The sequence below is a fragment of the Oncorhynchus keta genome, chromosome 5, assembly GCF_023373465.1.
Source record: "Oncorhynchus keta strain PuntledgeMale-10-30-2019 chromosome 5, Oket_V2, whole genome shotgun sequence".
NCBI lineage: Eukaryota > Metazoa > Chordata > Actinopteri > Salmoniformes > Salmonidae > Oncorhynchus > Oncorhynchus keta.
The window spans coordinates 17,433,087-17,454,581 of record NC_068425.1 but is presented as its reverse complement, the minus strand read 5'-3'; the positions used below and the strand labels follow the sequence as shown (position 1 = coordinate 17,454,581).

General features: G+C 43.3%; 2 protein-coding genes across 4 annotated transcripts; both read right to left on the bottom strand.

The window, feature by feature from the left end:
* Positions 1–3,170: 3,170 nt before the first annotated feature.
* LOC118377001 (nucleolar protein 12-like) lies at positions 3,171–5,523 on the bottom strand. Its single transcript, XM_035763813.2, has 6 exons — positions 5,314–5,523; positions 4,882–4,987; positions 4,680–4,728; positions 4,351–4,511; positions 4,162–4,262; positions 3,171–3,750 (listed from the first exon to the last, which is right to left on the bottom strand). Exons 1-6 carry the CDS (start codon positions 5,424–5,426, stop codon positions 3,537–3,539), a joined length of 744 nt encoding a protein of 247 aa, XP_035619706.1. The 5' UTR covers positions 5,427–5,523; the 3' UTR covers positions 3,171–3,536.
* A 911-nt stretch (positions 5,524–6,434) lies between these two features.
* On the bottom strand, positions 6,435–20,947 carry LOC118376993 (sterol regulatory element-binding protein 2-like). 3 transcript variants are annotated; one of them, XM_035763799.2, is made up of 19 exons: positions 20,598–20,947; positions 16,108–16,638; positions 15,769–15,923; positions 15,443–15,592; positions 14,936–15,211; positions 14,543–14,654; positions 14,291–14,442; positions 13,955–14,159; positions 13,584–13,759; positions 13,150–13,399; positions 12,837–13,006; positions 12,537–12,708; positions 12,320–12,437; positions 12,127–12,230; positions 11,729–11,861; positions 9,946–10,120; positions 9,232–9,408; positions 9,023–9,137; positions 6,435–8,875 (listed from the first exon to the last, which is right to left on the bottom strand). In XM_035763799.2, exons 1-19 carry the CDS (start codon positions 20,695–20,697, stop codon positions 8,655–8,657), a joined length of 3,492 nt encoding a protein of 1,163 aa, XP_035619692.1. In that variant the 5' UTR covers positions 20,698–20,947; the 3' UTR covers positions 6,435–8,654. The 3 variants fall into 3 exon arrangements, with proteins under 3 accessions (XP_035619692.1, XP_035619695.1, XP_035619693.1); XM_035763802.2 differs by having other exon boundaries at positions 15,449–15,592; XM_035763800.2 differs by having other exon boundaries at positions 15,775–15,923.
* Between the last annotated feature and the right edge of the window lie 548 nt (positions 20,948–21,495).

The window sequence follows — 21,495 nt, the reverse complement described above, 5'->3', positions numbered from 1 at the left end:
AAAATACCTAAATATAAAGCCCAATGAAATGCCAAGTCTCCAAAGATATCTCAACACAAGTGCATAGAGTGAACAAACATTATTTTGTACTAAACACTTCTCCTTAGTGGAGCTTCTATCTCAGACACACACTAGAGCCAATAGATTCTGAAGAGAACCTGTCAGTGCTGTCGTTGTCTCCGTCACAGATGTAGAGGTCACAGTCAGGGCTCAGGATGCATAAGGAGCTTTCCTCGTAACCCAGCTGATCTCCGCTGACATCACAGTAGCTGCTCACCACTGACAGGCCATCAGAGTCCTCCTGATAGGTCAACAAGAACACACATACCACTCACAACATACGGCAAACAAAAACAGAACATCAGCCAATAGAGCTACAGGTGACTTAATGTATTGAAGTGTAATACCATGTTAACTAGCACTTTCTGCAATTGTCAGTAATTCTGGTTAAACGAAATTCAATGTCCATTTTCACAAAAAACAAATAGCAGACACTGACAAATACTGTTTGTACTATGAGAGAAAAGCAAACACTGACAAGATATGACAATGAGCAGCCATAGAAACTAAACATTTTGTTGGAACTAGCACAATTTAACTCACTAAGCCTACAATGCCTCATTCACTTACAGATACATATTAACAATGAACACAGGTTTAACACAGTCATCATTATCAAACCTGAACGCAACACTTCCAAGTCTCTCTTTATAGATTAATTTCCATATGGGGAAGTTCATGAATAGTCTCCCCTCTGTCTCACTCTTCTGTTCCTCAAGACCTCACTCTCATACTCACAAGTTCTGTCTGTCTCTCGATTAGAGTTACACTGTTGTAACTTTACCTAGATTGTAGTTCTCCTCATTATTATTTCATAGAAGTTTTTTTCTTGACATATACAACCCTTCTGGGTTGTCTTAAAATACATATTCTCATCTTCAGTTTGACTTGAATTAATGGCAATATCAACAACAACTTTATAATATTATAGTACAAGGTAGGTATACAAAAGGTATTGCAATGTAACACAGCAATGAAAAGCAATGAGATAAGATCTGACTTCCACAAAATGTATATTTGCCTAATTTGTGGCGATCAAAGGCAAAACAAGGAGAGTGCTATGCTACCAATTAACAGTCGTGGCCTCATAAATGAATGTGCCTTTGCAATGACATACTATGTGTAGATGTGGGCCGACCGGTGCTTTCTGTAACCTGCCTTCATGTATAATGTTACCAGTGATTCCCAAAAGAGCAGTAAATGATCTCCCTTCATTCATTTGTAATGGGAGCATTCTCTTCACCGCCCTCTTCGTATCTTTTCCCTCATACGTTCCTCCTTATTCACTACACTCAACACAGGGTCATGCCTCACCAACGTCTGTTACTGAGCACTTTGTAGTGAATTCAGCACTGGGTGTTACTGGTTAAATGGAGTAGCTTCCCCTTCCGGAACGAAAAAGTCTGCTAGCCAAAGTTTAAGTAGACTCAAAGTCAACATTACCACTCAGCCATTTCCCTTACTTCCTCTCGTGTATTGATCCTTGACTGTCTGACCTCAATGTATATCTGACCCTTTCCCTGACCCCATATCTTACCTTCCACCTGTCTGTATAGGCCCAGATAATCACTCACCACTCTTCTAGTCCCCTCTCCCTCTGTCTTGGCACTGGTATCCCTCTCCACTGCCTGTGGTGCTGGTGGAGGTCCAGTGGCTTGCCCTGGCTCCTTCTCCACTGCGAGGTTCTGCTGTGGTGTTTCGGCTGTACCCGTGCCTGTACTCGTGCCCAAGTGTAGGTGCTTCTGGCGCAGGCAGTCGTGGCAGCGGGAGGAGTCGAAGATGTTGGGCTGAAACTTGGGACAGATAAGGTCATCGCCGGAGAGGGACATGGCGCGGCAAGAGGTGGCAGGCACTCACTCATCGCACCCCTCGGAGAACACTGAGGAACAACACAGGCTGTAAAGGCAGATAAAACCAAACACAGTATTTAATAATGAGCCTAAAACACCACAAAGTAGAAAAGGTGGTTGTAGTAAAACAGTAGTACCAGTAGTACTTCAGGAAAAATTGTAGATTTCAAAAGAATATACAGTAGTCCATGAGGAGAAAAAAACAGCTAAAACCCTTTCAACATTTATATGAAATGTACACAGTGTAAGACATTGATGGGATATTATTGCAGCGTAGCTGTAGTCGAGCTGGAAGCAATGCTGTAGCATATTTGATCCACAAGGGCCATTATTTCATGGTTAGTGTGATAAAACGGAACAGGTAAGCGAAGTGAAAACTAATTACACAAGAGGATATAGTGAAACACAATACAGAAAGGAAGATAATAGAAGTCTTTCCAGCATATCATTAATATCATTACTAAACGTCACCGAGAGCACTTGGTAACATCCCAATTTAAAAACATTTCAGCAATGAAAATCTAAATACAAGTCAAAGTCTTGAATAATTAATTGCTAGATTTCATAATGTATATTATTTTCCATTGAATGATTCTCTTCTGAATTTGAGAGAAAGAGGTTTTCAACGATACCTGACAGAAGAGTCCTCAGCCGTCAGTTAAACTGAGAATATGCCATTTAGAGAAAGATACTATACTGTCCATCAGACCCCCGGCACATGCCTCTTCCTCTGCTCACAATCCCCCTGAGGCTCTTACTCTTACATGGATCTGATTGGCTGTTCCGACAATGGATGAAACTGATGCACTTCTGACTGCCATGTTGGCTCTGCTTAACTTTACAGAGAACCTATCAGTCTGCCAGATCTAGAACCAATATGGAGTCAGTTGCATGACAGTTACTCTATTGAAGGCTGTATTAGATATCATGAGCTTTAGAAAGCAAAATGAACTGCTTGTGACAGATGGCCCACGTTAGCTCAGGTTAGTGTAAATAAATAAACACTGCTAAGGTATGAGAATAGCATACATTAAAATCCTTGATTATACAGCATTTCTTGAAATCAATCAAACAAATGAGGGCATAGGGGTACTATGTCTAGAAATACACACGTAAAGATCTATTCTCTGATGCTCTGAAAAGGATGTTGACTGAGGAGTCAGGTTTCCTATCAAACAATAGGCTATAGAACTAGAGGGATTCACAAACTATAGGTTTATACAAGGATATAAAACGCTACAAAAATATTAAAGCAAGTGATTCGTATATATTCTTTTCTTTTAATCAAACTTTGAGCATATACACATTGTATGAAATACATTACCAAAGCAGTTAGCATATAAACAAACATGTAGAAAGGAGAGAGCCTAACAAAGGAAACAGACAGGTCGTGTCCAATTGGTTAAAACAAAACAGTGTTTGAAACGGCCGCTCTGAATCGAGCAGACATTGGCTTTCAATGAGAATGAATATGTGCAGTTTGTGTATTTGTGATTTTGTTTGCTCCGTAGACTTTCCAAAGTGGTACCATACAAACTTTAAATGTCTATCATGGCTGCTTAAGATCCTGATCAAACAAAGAGGCCAGACAGACCCTTACACTGCAAATCTATTTTTTCATAACTCTCAGTCCTTGTGATGTACCCTCTTCCCAGTCAGTCTGCGTCTTTGCTTCTTGCTGGTCCTCCCAACTCTGTTCTTCTCAATTCTGCCTTTCTTGTCTGTGGCACCTGGCTTCTTGTCTGTTGGCCGGCCTCGTCCTTTGCCTTCCTGCTTCCCTTTCCTGCTTCCCTTCCGCTGCGTCTGGTGAGCGTGGAGCGAGGCGTTCAGTGAGCAGATTCTGCAGAGAGGGAGGAGGGGGGATAATAACGTGTGAGAATAACTTGCCACCACACTGCTCATATTGTTATATAGGCATCATATTAGACTGAATTAGCTGTCAGAACTGAATACAGAATGAGAATAGAACAGGACTTGGGGGCTCATTACTATTCATTAGCAGGGCATATAGCACAGTTGTTGAGGAATAATGCAATTTGCATAAATTATTACCCGCTTTTTAAAATCCTCCAGTGATTATGACCATTATCAATAACACATAAATGTTATTGATAGACACGTCAAATGACACATTTGATTTTTTTTAGGATATGAAGCCACAAATTGTGCATTCAAATATTTTAAATATTATTGACAAGGAAAGAGTACAAGTGTTTTTCATTAAATGTGAGTGAAGATAAACACAACATACTTTTTATTGAGGATGGGATTCCCAGATTTCTTTGGCATAGCGCCCATTTTCTCCTGCTCCTCAACCACCTCCTCCTCCTCCTCCTCACCATCCTCAGTAACCTTCAAAAGAAAATGTACAGTTTGAATATCTTTCAGAGAAACTATTTCCAAACACAAGGGACGTGGAAATCTGAAACAAACGCTTTACCTGATTGGTTGCTGGTGCAAAGAGGCTGGCCCCTGTGAGGTCAAGGTCACTGATGGTTGTTACGGTAACAGTATGGTTGGGGTGATCGTACTGTACAGACTCGGTTGTGCCCGTTATCACATCCTCCAATTCGTCTTCTTCATCATCATCATCATCCTCATCTGTGGAGAATTAACCATAACAATAAGAGTAAGTAATCAGAAGAAATGGATTCACACTACATGTTTACTTCTGGTTAAACCTGAAATCGCAGATAAGGGCAAGTGAAGGCACCCAACCATATTCTGTCAAGCTTGGCTGACATGTTTGATTATTTCGCTCAAACTCACCGAGAGCCTCTTTTCTTTCCTGCAGCAACTTCAAATACTCCTTGTGTCTCTGGAATTAAAGAGTAAATATGATTCATGCCCCCTTCTGTCCACATTGTTAGTATTCCCTTCATCAAAAACGCTACTAAAGTGACAAGTTTTACACACCATGTCTACTTAACACTTAAATTAAATATTGTGCCTTCTCTTAACCGGTGTTTACCTCTTCTTTGACTCTCTTCTGCTCCTCCTTTATCTTGTTCTGGATTTCCACCACTGCTGCTTTCCTCCTCTCCACCTTTCTCTTGTGGAATCCTGTCAGATAATCCCTGCAAGAGATACGATAAGTCAAACAGATGAGTACATTCATGACAAGTCACTTGTCGTCACTTTCTTGTATTCACCAATACTTAACTACTGACAGGATTAATGGGAACTTGGCAAACCAATTAGAGGTGCACTAAACACATTTCTCAAAGACAGAGAGGCAGGATGATGTGGCTTATGATTCTCTATCAACGATGAAGGCATATCATACAAGCTGACCATGTAAATGAGACCCACCTAGCAATCTAGCTAGTTTAGCCAGAGATGCTCTATAGTTAGCTAGCTATGCGTTGGGACTCCTGTGCTGTTTATAATATGCCAAACTCACTGTCGCTCGTTATCGTTGAACATGACCACACATTTTTCTCTTTTCTTAGATCCAGGTTTACATTTATCATGCTTCCCTTTTTCCTTTTTGTTCCAGTTCTTCAAGTTTTTCATTTTGAGAACACGTGAGCTTGTTTTTCAGCTGGCTTTTTGCTTCAGAATATCCTGCTTTGTATGTGCATCATACAATGTGGTCCGACTGGGACAACCTCCCAAGCACTTTGGTTCTTTGAAATTGTGGCCATTCTCTCCAATGCCCAGTTCTAGAAGAGTAATTTAAAAAAGTGCATCGAAATTAAATGTTAGTTATTCAGAATTCTGATGCAAGTAAAATAACATTGCCGTGCATACATTAAACATTGATACGTGTACGACTTTAATATTGCAACGATATTTATGGACAATGTGTTGAAAATACAAAAAGAAATTGGCTGCTATCAAAAATGTAGCACTGTTGAAACCAAAGCCTACCAGGGTGGAATAATCTGTTTGGTGGACACTGCCTACACCAGAGCAGTGTGACCAATGTAGCTGTGCAAGTTTCAAACAGAGACCACATTCCACTCTGAACATGAAACCGGGTAGTCAAATACTGGGAGCCACAGTCTGCTGTGACATTCCTACAGATTAATACAGAGAGCGAGTCTGGAGACATAATAGTTATTTCTACTGTGGGGAGTGGCTGTAAGACACCACTATTCAGCCCAAGTCAAAGAAAATATTTCAGCAAGGGGCGATGGAGACAGAAAAGGAGGACACATACATCATGAGCTCAATAATAAGGCCAGGGACTGAGGAAGAGGGAGCCGAGGGGCAGAGAGAAAGAACCAGCAACTAGCTAAGCAGGAATAGATACCAGTAAAGTGTGGATGGTCTTCTTCCCCCACCTTCAGGTGGATAAACAAAACCAATGTAGTTTTGTTGACCAGCCCATTCGCTAGTTACAGTGAAACACCTAAATAAGGATCAAGATGTGTGTGTGAGCGTAATGCAGAACACTAACATTGCTTTAACAGTGTTCTGTCTAAAAAACCCTTGTTTTGGCAACATCCTTTTTACTGTAGCATCCCTACTGCTTGGCATTTATAGCGATTTAAAATAAGACACGAACAAACACACACATTCTGTCCATGGCAATCTTTTATTAAAAAACTAAATCATACATAGAAATCCAGAAAACAATACATAGAGGAGAAAACATTAGATGAGATATTTTGTAACATTAGAAATCGTAGTAAATCCATTGACTGTAGATGGCTGGTTGTGCAGCACGTACTAGCCCACACTAACCAGTCTGATCAATTCAATCTGAAATAACGGTGCAGATACAAGGGACATGGTTGGGTAAATTGACACCATACAGCGGTGAATACATCTGGGTTGAACTGGAAGACATACAGTCGGTCTTTCTCATATTAGGGTAAAGTGTATAAACACATTTCTGTGCATTGGAGTTAATGTCAAAAACACTACAATGTGCCAAATATTGATGACCTATAAAACTGCCATACTAATTACTTGGACAACATTACTGCATAAAATATTATTTTAGAAAAAATTTAAAAAGTCACTACAGCAGTTTATATCCATAGGTTGCCTTGACAATATAAAACAATAAGGAAACAAGATTGCTCTAAAAAAAAAAAAAAAAAAAAAAAAGAGCATGTATAATATTACAGCCATTAAATAAGAAAATCAGAACACAAACAGGAGAATGACGAAAGTGACAAAGTCTAGCCAACAGACAATACAGTTAAAAGCAATTGGACAGATTCCACAATGATAGTTCTGACACTGAAAACATAACAAAATAATTGTTAACTACATCAAGGCCATTATGCTCGAGAGCTTCCCAATCAGATTGGTCAGAATCAACCTTACTAGTGACAGTGACCGAACTGTTTGGTCAATAACAGTCAACTCACTCCGGCCCCGGGCTGGTGGCCAATACACAAACCATTTAACCTTCCAAGAGTTGATAGAACCTTCTTTCTACCCATTATTCTCCCCTCTCACATACATAAGAACATCCTGCTTCATTCTATTCAAGACTGCTGTCTCTACATGGCTACAGAATGTACAATCTATATACAATCACAAATGTGATACTGTGTATGCGACTGACTGCATATATATATGTGTATGTGTGTGTGACCTGTAAAGAATTGGGCTTTGATTTTCCATTTAGGGTGATGCTCCAATCCATGAACCTTTTTTCTTGTTGAAAAATGAATGGCACTTTTACAGTGCTGGCCCATTAATATTGCACTGCACTGCTGAGTCTAAATAAAGCTGCTCTTTGTACTGTATGACTACTGTCAACTGTCACCATGCCAACTGGTGTGGTACTACAGTATATTGCGCTTGAGTACACTGGCATTGTACAGTCAATGAGGTAGATATAAATAGATACTACTCTGCACTGTACTGTGAGAAGCAAGTTATTTTGAATTGTACAGTAGAGGCTAGAGGGTGACTATCATAGCTAGAATGCACTGAAGCCACAGTCGGTCTCCTTGCATTGAACTATTGTATTGGGCTGTCAAAAATACATACATTTTAAATGTATCATTGTGAAGCTTGGACGTACATGACATTTTAGTATTTAGCATCTAGAACTTGTGGAATGCCAGTGCATGTGCAGCCCGTCATCTACCTGTGACATTACAGCTCTGTCATAAAGCTTAAGACACAACGAGCACAACCTCTTGTGGATGAAGGTCCATTCATCGCGGGGCAAAACTCAAAATAGCTGTTGGCTAATTAGCCAACCAAAGAGAGAGACTGAATTGTATGTGGATGAGACCCAATGGCAGCCATTTCGACCCTTTTTCCCTTTGGGGCCTATAAGCAGATTCTCTCTACGCTAAGCAGTGTTAGCATTATACCAGTGAGCATGTGAGAAACCATGTGCAGTGGTCCGGTGTATGGGCTGCATTATATACATTCTCCTTCTGTGAGGATATGGGGGTGTGTTAGGCCTGTGTGACAGTAAATATGACACTGCCAGAATGTTAACCGCAGTCAATGTTCAGGTTGGCAGTGTGAAGATTGAAGGTCCCTTTTGGCATCTCTCCTGTACAGTGATATGTCCATGAGATACGACTGTACGCGTTGTTGACTATTAGATGCTGTGTGGAAATGGCTGACTAGTAATTTATCAGTGCTATGTCTATAGGGCTAGGTGACTGTTCTGGCATCTGTATGAGTGGGCTAATTTCTAATATGTGGTGGAGAATAACTCATCACTGACCACTGATTGGGACTCTGAGTGAGTAGATCACAAGTCATGGTTAATGTGTGTGGGTCTAACTGATTTGAGATCTGTCTGAGGGAGAATCATCAGGAGGCCGCGATGGTGGTGCCCCCACTGAGGCGGAGCAGGATCTGCTGGCAGTCCTGTAGGGAGCGGCGGTCACCCACACGCTCAAGGGTGCGCTTGGCCTCGGCCAGCAGGCGGGCGCGGTGCCCTGGTGGTGTCAGCAGGGGTAAGGGTAGGTGGCGGCACGCCAGCAGGATAGCATGAGCCCTTTCACGCTCACCCAGAACACAGTCACCCTCAGCTGTAGGGCAGAGAAGGAAAAAGTAAAGAGAGAAGGTCAGTACAGTTGGAAAGCACTAGATTTGTTTTAATTTGACATCAAATCACATTTGATATCAACTTCAAATGGTATCATTCATGATAATAATTGAAGTGTGGGTGTCCTTACCCGTGGTGTATCCAGGGTTGTTGGTCCTGCGTCGGAGGCTGTGCTCCAGTAGCTGGTGTGTACGGGTGGGACTGGCTCCAGCCATCAGCCTCACTGTGGTCTCATGCAGGAACACCTGGGGGAGGACAAGAGAGGGAACAAACATTATTACACCACAGATAGCCATGAATAATCCATGAATAATCCAGCAGGTCTGAAGCCCTAGTTACCTTGTGTTGTGCCTGTCTGTAGCATTGGCCCAGCCTTCGCAACGAACTCAGGTCCCGCTGGAATCCCGCCAATTGGGAGCTAGGGGCGGGGCCTGGCTCCCCATTGCTGCCACTTCCTCTTTGCCATAGGCTGGTCCTGAGGGTCAGCAAGAGGTCACAGACCAGGAGCTCCACCCCCTTGTTATAGGAAAGACAACAGTAAGGCAGACATAAAAAATATAAATAAACTGTTGAACTACGTAATAAATGACTACACAATGAGTTATGGAAACTAATAGAGGCATATGGGACAGTACATACACCGTAAGCAGTGTCTCGACCTGGATATGGTATGTTGCAGGTGCCTGCAGATTTGGGAGGCCTCTGTACTGCACTGCAGACACATTGCACTGGGCTGCAGGATCATGCAATGCAACTACAATGCACCACAGCCACCCCCTACCACCCACGCACTACTACTATACCTAGCTAGAGTCAGCTTGTACCTGTGCTTTTGTGAGTCAAACGAGCACCCATGCAATGGTCACCGTGTGCAGTATATGTTTGTTCATGGTGTGTATGTGCAATATGACCAATGAACACTGTGAATCAACCAAACTCCATTACAACCTTGACTGCATGTATATACACAAAGGTTAGAGTTGGTTCAAATAGAAATCACAGAGAGTGCATATTTTCACTTGCATCCCAAACACCCGCATTTTGGGAGAGTACCTTGTTGAGCCAGTTGCCAGACTGGGCGGACAGGGGAACAGAGATGCTGGTGCGCAGGTAGCTGCTGGCCCTGTCGCAGTGAGACAGACAGGCCACCGCCCCCTCTCCCTTCAGAGGAGACAGGCTCATCTGCACCGCCTTACACAGCAGCAGCACAGCCTTGGGCAATGGATGACTGCAGGACGACAGGGAAAACATAGGATTATGGCAATGCTTCTAATGTCCTTTACATACACATCACTGGGACCCTGCTCCCACACTTCCAAGACATCTACTGAAAACGGTGCATAAAGAAGACCCGCAACATCATCAAGGACCCCACATACTCCAGCCACGAGCTGTTCACTACGTTACTGTCAGGCAGACGTATCAGAGCATGAGGTCTGATACCAACAGGCTCAGAGACCACCTGCTCTTATACTCCACACCTTAGCACAACTGATGTTACCAGACTCTTATTAAGATTACTAAATACTGCATAATTTAAACACTTGCCCCCTAATCCCCCCTTCCCCAAACATGTATAAATAATGGACACTAAATTGTACCTTCCTGTATTATACTTGTGCTAAAATGTTTATTCTATTCTACTGAGCCATCTTTTATTATTTCTTATTGTTGTTGTATTGTCCAGAAGGAACCTGCCAGTAACAATTTCTTTGGACGGTGTACAGTCGTGGCCAAAAGTTGAGAATGACAAATATTAATTTCCAAAGTTTGCTGCTTCAGTGTCTTTAGATATCTTTTGTTTTGATCATACTATGGAATACTGAAGTATAATTACAAGCATTTCATAAGTGTCAAAGGCTTTTATTGACAGTCACGTGAAGTTGATGCAAAGAGTCAATATTTGCAGTGTTGACCCTTCTTTTTCCAGACCTCTGCAATCCGCCCTGGCATGCTGTCAATTAACTTCTGGGCCACATCCTGACTGATGGCAGCCCATTCTTGCATAATGAATGCTTGGAGTTTGCCAGAATTTGTGGGTGTTTGTTTGTCCACCCACCTCTTGAGGATTGACCACAAGTTCTCAATGGGATTAAGGTCTGGGGAGTTTCCTGGCCATGGACCCAAAATATTTATGTTTTGTTCCCCGAGCCACTCAGTTCTCACTTTTGCCTTATGGCAAGGTGCTCCATCATGCTGGAAAAGGCATTGTTCGTCACCAAACTGTTCCTGGATGGTTGGGAGAAGTTGCTCTCGGAGGATGTGTTGGTGCCATTCTTTATTCATGGCTGTGTTTTTAGGCAACTCCCTTGGCTGAGAAGCAACCCCATACATGAATGGTCTCAGGATGCTTTACTGTTGGCATGACACAGGACTGATGGTAGTGCTCACCTTGTCTTCTCCGGACAAGCTTTTTTCCAGACGCCCCAAACAATCGGAAACGGGATTCATCAGATAAAATGACTTTAGCCCAGTCCTCAGCAGTCCAATCCCTGTACCTTTTGCAGAATATCAGTCTGTCCCTGATGTTTTTCCTGGAGAGAAGTGGCTTCTTTGCTGCCCTTCTTGACACCAGGCCATCCTCCAAGTCTTCACCTCACCGTGGGTACAGATGCACTCACACCTGCCTGCTGCCATTCCTGAGCAAGCTCTGAATTGCAATACATCTGATCACTCTTTATAACATTCTGGAGTATATGCAAATTGGCATCATACAAACTGAGGCAGCAGACTTTGTAAAAATTAAGATTTGTGTCATTCTCAAACCTTTTGGCCACGACTGTATACCAGGTGTATCTCGTACATACGATTAATAAAACACACAAAGTATACTGACTCGAGGGTATGGAGAGCTCTGGGCATGCGCTCTGCCTCTGCCAGCAGCGACCTCACAGCGACATCATCTCCTTGCAGCCAATGGGCAGCAGCCTTTAGGACCAATGCCCACCAGCGACTCACTGGGTCTGCCACTAAGCAGAGATTACATGACAACATTAGACTTCAACTGTGGCATAGAGAGGTCAAGCAAAAAATGTTCACGTTATATTGAATAAGTCAATTATGTTAATCATAAAGAGTTTCTTTAGTGTTCGAGATACATATGAGAAGAATAAAATCTATACACATTCACAGCCTCAGATCATCTCGTAGGAAACAAAGATGAGATAAATCTGTAAAGAAATCTGTCCCACACAGAACATGGTGTGGTTCACACTAACGTGTGCATTCCAGTACCTGGCATGGTGGTGTGATTAGGTGGGGCTGGGAAGGGAGGTGAGGAGGACTCCTCTGTGCAGCTGTTCAATAGCTGGAGAAACTCCAAGGCACTGGAGAACTCCCTGAGAGAGAGAGAGAAAAGAAAGTAAAGTAACCCATTTGCATAGGTAAACAGGAGAGTGACTGGGCACTGTGAGGACCCTGGCCTTACCCAGAGTCGTTCTTGGGCTTGTCTGCCTCCGTGTCAGTGTGGGGCTGGATGAGGGAGTGGACAGCTCTCTCCAGCAGCTTCTCACAGAAACAACGATGCAGCTGGGCGATGGGGTCAGCTAAAGGAAGAGAGAGAAATATAATTAAAAGGCCCAATTGTTGCATGAGGGCATTTCTGTATACACAATTAGCTTTTCCGTCAACTTTATTGTTCATACCTGGGTCTCTCTGGGAAGTGTACACGCCCTCTCTGCTCTCAGACTTCACAGACCAATCACAGCTGAGGAAGAACTGCCTGCCCAATGGGGTGAAGAGCCAGTGCAGACAGTCAGGGATGGGCTTGGAGTCTGATTGGCTGGCCACACCCTCAGCACAGCTCAAAAGGTAACCCTGGGCCACAGACATGCAGGGAAAGATGACAGTGTGTGGATAGTATCAGAGATATCATTACCATAGCAGTAATGGAGGGATGTGGAGGATTAGTAATGGAGGATGGAGGGATGCCCTGAGACACTCACAGGCAGGCAGGAGAGGTGGTGGCCCAGTACAGTGCGCAAAGCTGTTGCCGCGGTGACATAGATATGGGCCTGCTGGGTGGGGGCCATCTTGCTTTGGGCGCTCTCACTGAGGTTGACGGCACTCATAGACAGAGACAGAGCCCACAGGCCACTGCTCTGGGGAAGCTTCCCTACACACAGAGAGAGAGACAGACAGAGACAGAGAGAGAAGTTCCAGACAGAGGATGGGGTACCACTGTGTTATGTTATCGTGTTTACAATGACAAATGATACTGACCTAGACTCAATGTTCTAGACTATTCAGTGTTGTCACCTGTGAGTTGCAGCTGGCTCAGCCTATGGTAGACCAGAGCTGCGTCCCGGGAGCTGGTCTTGGACTCCTCTCCCTTGTGCTTCTCACCAACCTGGCGAACCAGCCAGCCCAGAGGGGTGGGGTGATGCAGACAGTAGCGAATTAGGTTCCAGGAGAGGGAGAAGAGGAGGTCCCAACTGGTGGTGGGCAGGGCTCTGGTCAAGACTGACAGGCAGGTTTTCAAACTGGCCACGGCTGCTGTATAGTCACCCTGTAGGAGTGGAGAGGTGGGAAAATCTATACGAATAGTTATGGAACTTGGCATTGATGTACCTATAGATAAGAGATGGTTTTACCCAATCAGGGCACCAGTTTAAGAGATACTCAAACACAGGTACAGAGAAAAACAATAGGGTAGGGGAAAATCCTACAGATATAAAGGGATGTGAACTCACTCTGTTGAGATGTAGGTCTGCTTGTTTACGCTGCCTCCAGAAGGAGACTGATTTGGGCGAGTGGAGGGGGGTGACAGGCTCCCAGAGGTAGAGGACCCTAACACAGCCCCACACTGCCCCAACACCGCTCAAAATCCACACCGTCAACCATGGCAACAGGCACCAAAGCCAGGTCGCTGTGGGAAAGAGAGGGGGGAGCCAGTATAAGATACATATACTCCAATACATCCTCAAAACAACTCCCAAACGGGAACTCTTACTGGGAACTACTACTGTTAAGAAAAATATTGACTGACTATAATAGCCTATCGTGAATATATGCATGCAATAGGACTTGTATGGTCAGTGTAAGAGTAAACTAAAGGTCTGACCAAAGTTCTGGGTCTGGCTGGGTAATGAGAACAGTGTCCTGGAGGCTCCGTGTACAGAGGTCAAGGCAGAGCTGCTCTGGGCCTCAGATCCCAGGAGAGAGGGCAGGGGGTTGAGGGAGAGGCAGAAGAAGGTGAGGGCGCAGAGGAGGAGACGAGAGCGATCCATCACTCCCACGGAAGAGGGTGAGCCAGGCTCACTCTTCACCTGAGTGAAGGGGAGAGAGAGAGAATAGTTCAACTACTATGTAAGTGTTCAACCTTTGCAACATTCAATTCAAACCATTTCCACACAACAACAAAAACATGACAGTTTCTTGACTATCATCATCACAGTACCTGCTCATGGTCCAGTAAGGGACTGCCAGGCTCTGAGTCGATGCAGTATGGAGAGAACTCACGAGGAGATCCTGATCCAGACTCTGAGGCTGGAGGTGACATCATCAGCATCTCTGGTTTCATCTCCACATCGTCAGACAGCACCACCGACTCTGACAGAGAGGAAGTGGGAGAGAGCCCAATATGTTACGGCCCGGCCCGTACATGAACTGAAGTTGTGATGGATTAACTAGTAATAAATGGGGGACTTACTGTTCTTGCTGTTCATCTTGTGGGCCAGGTTCTCCTGCCGTAGTTTGTGGTTGACCTGCTGCAGGTATTTGATGTAGTCGATGGCTTTCCTCAGCACTCCTGACTTGTGCATCTGCGTACAAACACATTAGCAATGTGTCAGTGTACATTTGGTGAGTGCCCTATATGAACAAGTCCATTCCTCTGACTTCTATGTACTCTAGGAAGTACTCTAGGAAATACCAAGTGTCTGTGGTTTAGCATATAGCCTAATTAAGTTTGACATTCAAATTGTTCTAGCATGCTCCTCTGAGTTTCTATCGGACTTGGACCACAAAATAAAGCAAAACCCACTGTTCCTGTAAGGTCAAAGATAGTCAATATTGGATTATTGTATCACTTGGTTTTCCTGACCTTGGCGTCGCCGCCCATGACCAGGTCTCTCAGCTCCAGGATCTTGTCATTGATGGAGGAGCGGTACCTCTTCTCGATGATGTTGTGGGTGGTTCTCCTCTCCCCCTCCTTCATCACCCCCCCTGGACCCATCACCATTCCCATCCCGTGGTCCATCACCTGCCTGTTCCCACCTACACAGTGGGAGGTGCCTGACGACAGCTGTTTAATGGGCAGCTTGTCTCCGCCCCCCATCATGACAGGCACAGTGGTCAGGATGTTACTGCCCATCAGAGTCTGAGGGAAGAGTTAAGGTAAAAGTCAGTGGTGACATATGAAACAGCTAAGATACTGAGGGGGACAGAGCAGAGAAGCATGTTCAATGGAATTCTTTTCTCATTTCTATTTAAAGTACTTTTCAGTACAAGTTCAGGATTAATCTGGGTCTTTGTGACCGTCCCCATTAGACCCTGAATAGAGAGAATAGAAAGGGAGAGAGCCAAGCAGACAGATAGTATAGAGACCTACCGGTACCTGTAGAGTCTGTGTCTGGATAGGATGGGTCAAGGTGGTGATCCCAGGGTTCTGCATGGTGGACAGAACCTGTGTCCCATCAGGTTTCAGGGTGGTCAGAACCAGATTCTCGGTCTTCAGAATCTGAGGCTGGTGGACCAGAAGCTGAGAGAGACCAGGGACACTCGATCAGTTACAACCAGTGATGCCATACACAACACAAGGTCTATCGTTACACCATGCTAGGATCTGCACGTATTCAGAGAGACTTTATAAGGATTGGATGCAGCTAGTTTTGATTAGGGACTCAAACATGGTAAAGTATGAAGCTTGATACTCACGGGTACCTGTTGAACCTGCTGTTGCATGGTGTGGACTGTAGGCGCGGTGGAGAGAGTCTGGATGGTCTGGCCCGTCTGCAGTAGTCTCTGGTGCTGGATGGTCATGGGTTGAACCTGTGGTGATGTCATTATGCTCTGCATCTGCGGTTGGAGGACTGTGGGGAAAAAAGAGAGGTATGTAGTATGGATACATTGTCAAAGAGCACCATTCATATAGAAAAGCATGTAGGACTCTGAATAGCTTCACATGATAAACATCTTTAAGTGCATTTCTAATGAATAACCACCGTTTCCCAGTGACCTAATCTTTTCAGTAAAAGAAAAAAAAGTTGCTCTAACCTTGGAAGCTTGTAGTGGGACTCTGGTGGCAGATGACAGGGTTCTGGATAAAGCGGGACTGGCCGCCACTGGATGTGATCATCACCGTCTGGGCCTGGGTCTGGATGGGCAGGGCCTGGTTGTGGGTCTGGACCAGGGTGTGCACAGGGAAGCTATGCGTCTGCATGGGGATGCTCTGGCTGTGGACCTGGATGGTGGGTTGCTGCTGGGGCTGGGGCTGGATGGCCTGCATCTGGGGCCGGGGCTGGAGCAGGGGAGGGGCGCGGATATGATGCTGCCCTGAAGAGAACGTCTGGACTGGGGTCTGTGGTGGGGTGAGGGGCAGGGACTGGGGGGCCAGTGTTTGGGTGGGGGTGAGGGTCACGTTGCTGTTCTGGTAAACTGTGGTAGTGGTCTGGGGTGTCTGTGGGGCTTGAGGGGGTGGGCGTGGGGTGGCCCCAGCACCGTTCTGTAGGGAGCCCGCAGAGGCCATCTGGTCTTCAAAGAGGTCGGGGAAGTCCCCCACCTGGTTGCTGACGAACTGGAGCATCTCTGAGGAGAGAGAATAATTCAAGGGGTTCATGAGTCTCTGGTTGTGGGTGAGCTAAAATGCACTTTATTCTTAGACATAAAATCATGTGCAATGGCAATTAATTGACTAGACAACAAATTTGACTTTGGCTTAGACATATTCCATTGGTTAGTATGGCCCTCTAGTGAGGTAGGGCTTCATTGTTGCAGCCAAATCTAATTTTATTTGTCACAAGTGCCAAATACAACTTAACCAACAATGCAGGTCAAGAAATACAGAGTTAATAAAATATTTACTAAATAAACTAAAGTAAATCAAAAAGTAACACAATAAATGCACAAAACAATAAAGAGGTGATATACAGGGGATACCAAGTTAAATGTGCAGGGGTACAGATTAGTAGAGGTAATTTGTAAAGTGACTATGCATAGATAAACAGTGAGTAGCAGTGTAAATAGGGAGAGGGGTCAATGTAAATAATCTGGTGGCCATTTGATTAGTTGTTCAGCAGTCTTATGACTTGGCGGTAGAAGCTGTTAAGGAGCCTTTTGGTCCTAGACTTGACGCTCCTGTACCGCTTGCTGTGGGGTAGCAGAGAGAACAGTCTATGACTTGGGTGACTGGAGTTGCTGACAATTTTTTGGTACTTCCTCTGACAGCGCCTAGTATATAGGCCCTGGATTTCAGGAAGCTTGGACCCAGTGATGTACTGGGCCATACAACCTGTCACAACTAGGGACTTTTCTAACACCTTCAAAAGCCTGCCTTAAGGAGCTGGACCTGGAGCTCCTAGCACTGCCCAAAATGATTATTTTTAATGTCGTATAGAGTTTTTTTAAACGATCTTTATTAAGTACTGTCATTTTATTGTGAGGAACTGGAGTTTCATCTGACATTTTTTCAGTTTTGTCTTCGATTTTAAATTCAGGCTATAATAAAACAAACAGTGGAAATAGTCAAGGTGTGTGAATACTTTGAAGGCACTGCAGATTATTAACCTGCATTAGAAATTGGCCTTGAGTGAAGAGATCACAGGAAAGAGGAGAATCCACAGTGACCTTCAGTAGAGATTTACAACAGTGACAATGCTGTTTACTGCCAGGGCAAGGTCACGGAAGGAATTAAGAGGTTTATGGAGTGGTGGCCTTGGTTTGATACACTGCTACTGTTCCGGCATTGAGTCAAGGAAGAGAGCACCAGCTCATGCTTTGAGGAAAGCCTTCCAACGACTAGACCTGACAAGTGGCATGGTCTTATAGATTCCACTGTGACATGAGGAAAAAGTGTCCTGTAGGGACCTATGTATAGACAACGTTGCTAGAAGATTCAGGGTTAAAGAATATTCACACTTTTATCAATGAGGGGCTGCAACCTTGAACTCACACTTGAGATAAAGAAAGGCTAGACACCTAGGCCAATAAATGCATCGTCCTCCCATTTATGATTATGGGGACACCATTTATCAAAACGCAGCAGCCACAACTCTAAAAACCCTTGGATGCAGTGTACCATAGCCTGCTTCGCTTTATCACCGGTGACAGGTTTAATATCACTGCATCCTTTATCAGAAAGTCAGCTGGACCTCAATTCCCATAATTCACTTCATTTCTCCTTTTCGTTTACAAAGCTATTCTGTACAAGCTTCCAACATCTCACTTCTGTTAAAGGAATACTTTGGGATTTTGGCAATGATGACCTTTACCTACTTCCCCAGAGTCAGATGAACTCAAGGATACCATTTGCATGTCTCTGTGTCCAGTATGAAGGAAGTTAGAGGTAGTAATGACTTGAAGTCTATGGGTATCTACTAGCATGCTAGCAATGAATTTTCATGTGAGTAGTTTGTTTTCAGGGCACCATTGGGAATGAGACCCTGGCCTCAAATTGGCCTCCCCTGAATAAATAAAAGTTTATTAAATAAATAATAACATTACTGTAGAGTAACATTACTGTAATAACATTATGGGTCGATTGATGAAGAAATGGCTTATATGGTCCATCTCACAATCGAAAAGGCTTGGAAAAAAATAATAAGTGGCTAGTCTAATATTAATCATTTATTAGAATTGTCTGCTTCATCGACCACACCAAAGACAGACTCACATGCACACAGGCTCCACAGGGGTTTTGCTTTCAGAGATACAAAACAAAACAGAGCCCCAAGCCAATTGTGACACAAAGAACTAAAACTGTCAAAACTGGGACAGTTTCCTAGGGCTGCTCAGAGCAGAGAAAATAGGTTATGTAACCAGAGCAGCTATTGCATTGGGAATAGTGGGGAGAAAAGTCTAGTTAGTAGGGCCAGGATGATACCAGTATCACTCCTTAGTATTGTGGCAAGGAAACAAAACACATAGCGGATTTAACTTATTTAGGAAAACAGCCCTAATGTTGGAAACAAACATCATATTGAATTATTTTCCAAGCCTTGACACACTATATTTCACAAACAGCAGGATAGATACGGCTATGCAGAGACCTTCTGAGGGGATCCTTAGTTCCAAGACTTAAATAGCCTAGATCTCATATAAAGGTATAATTAAAACACAAATTAGTTTCTAACCTATAGAGGCAAACAAAAGATAATACAGAGTCACCCACCATCAAACTATTTAAGAGCTTTAGACTACATCTGGGTACCCTTTTTAAAAAGTTTCAATTGCTACCTAATCATTTCCAATTTACCGATGTGTTTTCCTTTACATAGGTATAACATCTGACCAATTCAACTTACCAGACCTTTATTGTGGGGAGGAGTACATTTTTCATAAATACACAACATTCTCCTTTTCACATTATTTCTGTTATACCCAAGTCAACTCTTTGCATACTTCTCTTTTTAACACTAAAGAGGGATTACATAGCATAGTCCCCGGGTTCTCTTAGTTCCTGCACTGCAATGGGTCCCATTTATCCCATATTGTATGACAGCGTCACATCATTTTGGTGACTTAGCATTCAGTAATTGGAATCTGGTGACCTACGCTGGTCAATTCTGTGTCCAAAGCTCCATCCTTTCACAGTGTGCCAAGGGTAAAACTGCTGTTTTGATAAGATGGGAACGGTGATGTTATCTCCATACTGAGTCAATGTGCTGAGCCTATGAATGAGCAGGGTGAAGCAGACATGTTTTCCAGTCAAAAAACAGAAGGGGTATTAATGATGAGCCAGTAGACATTGTGAATCACTTTTTCTCCATTATTGATGAACAAACCCTCAATGGTATGACAGCCAGGAGAGGGGTAGACAAGCATGACAAAAAAACATCTCAGAACAAAATGTAATGAAGAATATAGATAAATAGGAAACAAGTAAAACTAGGCTAATAAGCCATTGGGAAAGTATAATGAACTTTTTGCCTACAGGTAATTGAATGACAGCTCACAGTTGAGTCACACTCAGTTACATTTGAGGAGTTGTTTATTCACACGCACACACTAAACTGTTGCATGACCACTGTTCAGTAGGCCAACCACCCATTTAAAATATGCTTGAATCTTCACTGATGTAAAATGCGATTGCAATATTAAATCAGTGACGCAGAATCATTTAAGCAAACTATTGTTTAGAAATGTGAAATTGTGGAGTGCTATGTGTATCTAAGTATCCTATGCAACGCCCCAAAATAAAGGGTGAACAAGTTCCAATCCTATGTCATCCACAATAGTTTCCTGGTTGACGAGACTGTCCTACTGCCAATATGACACAGACAGAAAGTATATAATTATTTATATACTCCTTTAATGTGATGTGCACCATAATTAGCTAGTCTAAATACAGTACCTATATGTATTTGTAACCAATTGACTATCAACAAGCGGGCTTGCTTGACACATGATACAAATCACCACTCCCGGCCTTACCGCGACGACGACACAAAATACTGTCAGAAAGCAGAAATAGGACACAAACTTTCGTGGACAAACACACAAAATAATTCCATATTCTCTCATCAATTATGACATAAATAGTAACTCACCATCGATGTCGCCCAGTGTAAATTCGTCCCCTAGTTCTGACAAAGTCGGATCCATATTTTCCATGGTCGAGATGTACTCCCCATTAACGTTACTGTCCATAATAAAATTCAGAACTTCGCCTCCCCGGCTTTAACCGGAGGTTGCTGAAGGAAAGAACCAAGACGTCCAGAGATCTTTGAAGCGTTAACAACGCATAACGTCACTTTATCTTAGCTCTAAGTTTATTAAACTATCAGAGAACAGGAAACACCTCAACAATGCCCCAGAGGCCGATTTCTATTTAGATAAACTCATTTAGAATACAGACGTCGCCATCTTGTTTCCACTACTTACGTCATTTACAAACAGCGTTTGTGAACCAGGACGACTCCTGATTGGCTTAAACCTTGCTGTTGTTGTCGTGAGACCAGGCACCATTGTCCAATAGAAATTTCACATTTACCGTGGCCTGATAGTACGTCAACGATCAGAAGCTTTCTTGAAATTTGCATTGACTCCGCCCAAATATTTTCTTTAAAAAAAGAGCCTATCCAAAGATATTCACCCTAATAAATATTTAATGATATCTGACTTTATATATGAACCCGCCCCATCTGAACAACATTATTAATGTTCTGGCTATCCCCAGATGTTACCGCCATACTTACCATCAGGATGTGAATTACACAATAATAATTTAAAAGATCACTAATTACAAAATAATATTCTCATGTTTGTGTGAAAAAAATCCAGTTGTTAGATTGTATGAAACTGACCTCAAGTATAAATACTTTAGTTACATTTTGTAAACACAAGTAACATTTTATACAGATTTTCAAAAAAGTCAAGAAATACTGCCTTGTTTCATAAAAAAAAAGTTGCTTGTTGCATGACTGTTAGTATGTCAGGGACTGGAGT

Excerpts from the sequence above, each read along its gene's own strand:
- LOC118377001 (XM_035763813.2), bottom strand. The coding sequence starts at position 5,426 with ATGAAAAACTTGAAGAACTGGAACAAAAAGGAAAAAGGGAAGCATGAT. Across the intron at positions 4,988-5,313 it reads TTCAACGATAACGAGCGACA|GGATTATCTGACAGGATTCC; the intron begins GTGAGTTTGGCA and ends TATCTCTTGCAG. Across the intron at positions 3,751-4,161 it reads AATCCCATCCTCAATAAAAA|AATCTGCTCACTGAACGCCT; the intron begins GTATGTTGTGTT and ends CCCTCTCTGCAG.
- LOC118376993 (XM_035763799.2), bottom strand. The coding sequence starts at position 20,697 with ATGGACAGTAACGTTAATGGGGAGTACATCTCGACCATGGAAAATATG. Across the intron at positions 12,709-12,836 it reads ACCACCTCTCCTGCCTGCCT|GGTTACCTTTTGAGCTGTGC; the intron begins GTGAGTGTCTCA and ends TCTGTGGCCCAG. Across the intron at positions 8,876-9,022 it reads CAACCCTGGATACACCACGG|CTGAGGGTGACTGTGTTCTG; the intron begins GTAAGGACACCC and ends TCTGCCCTACAG.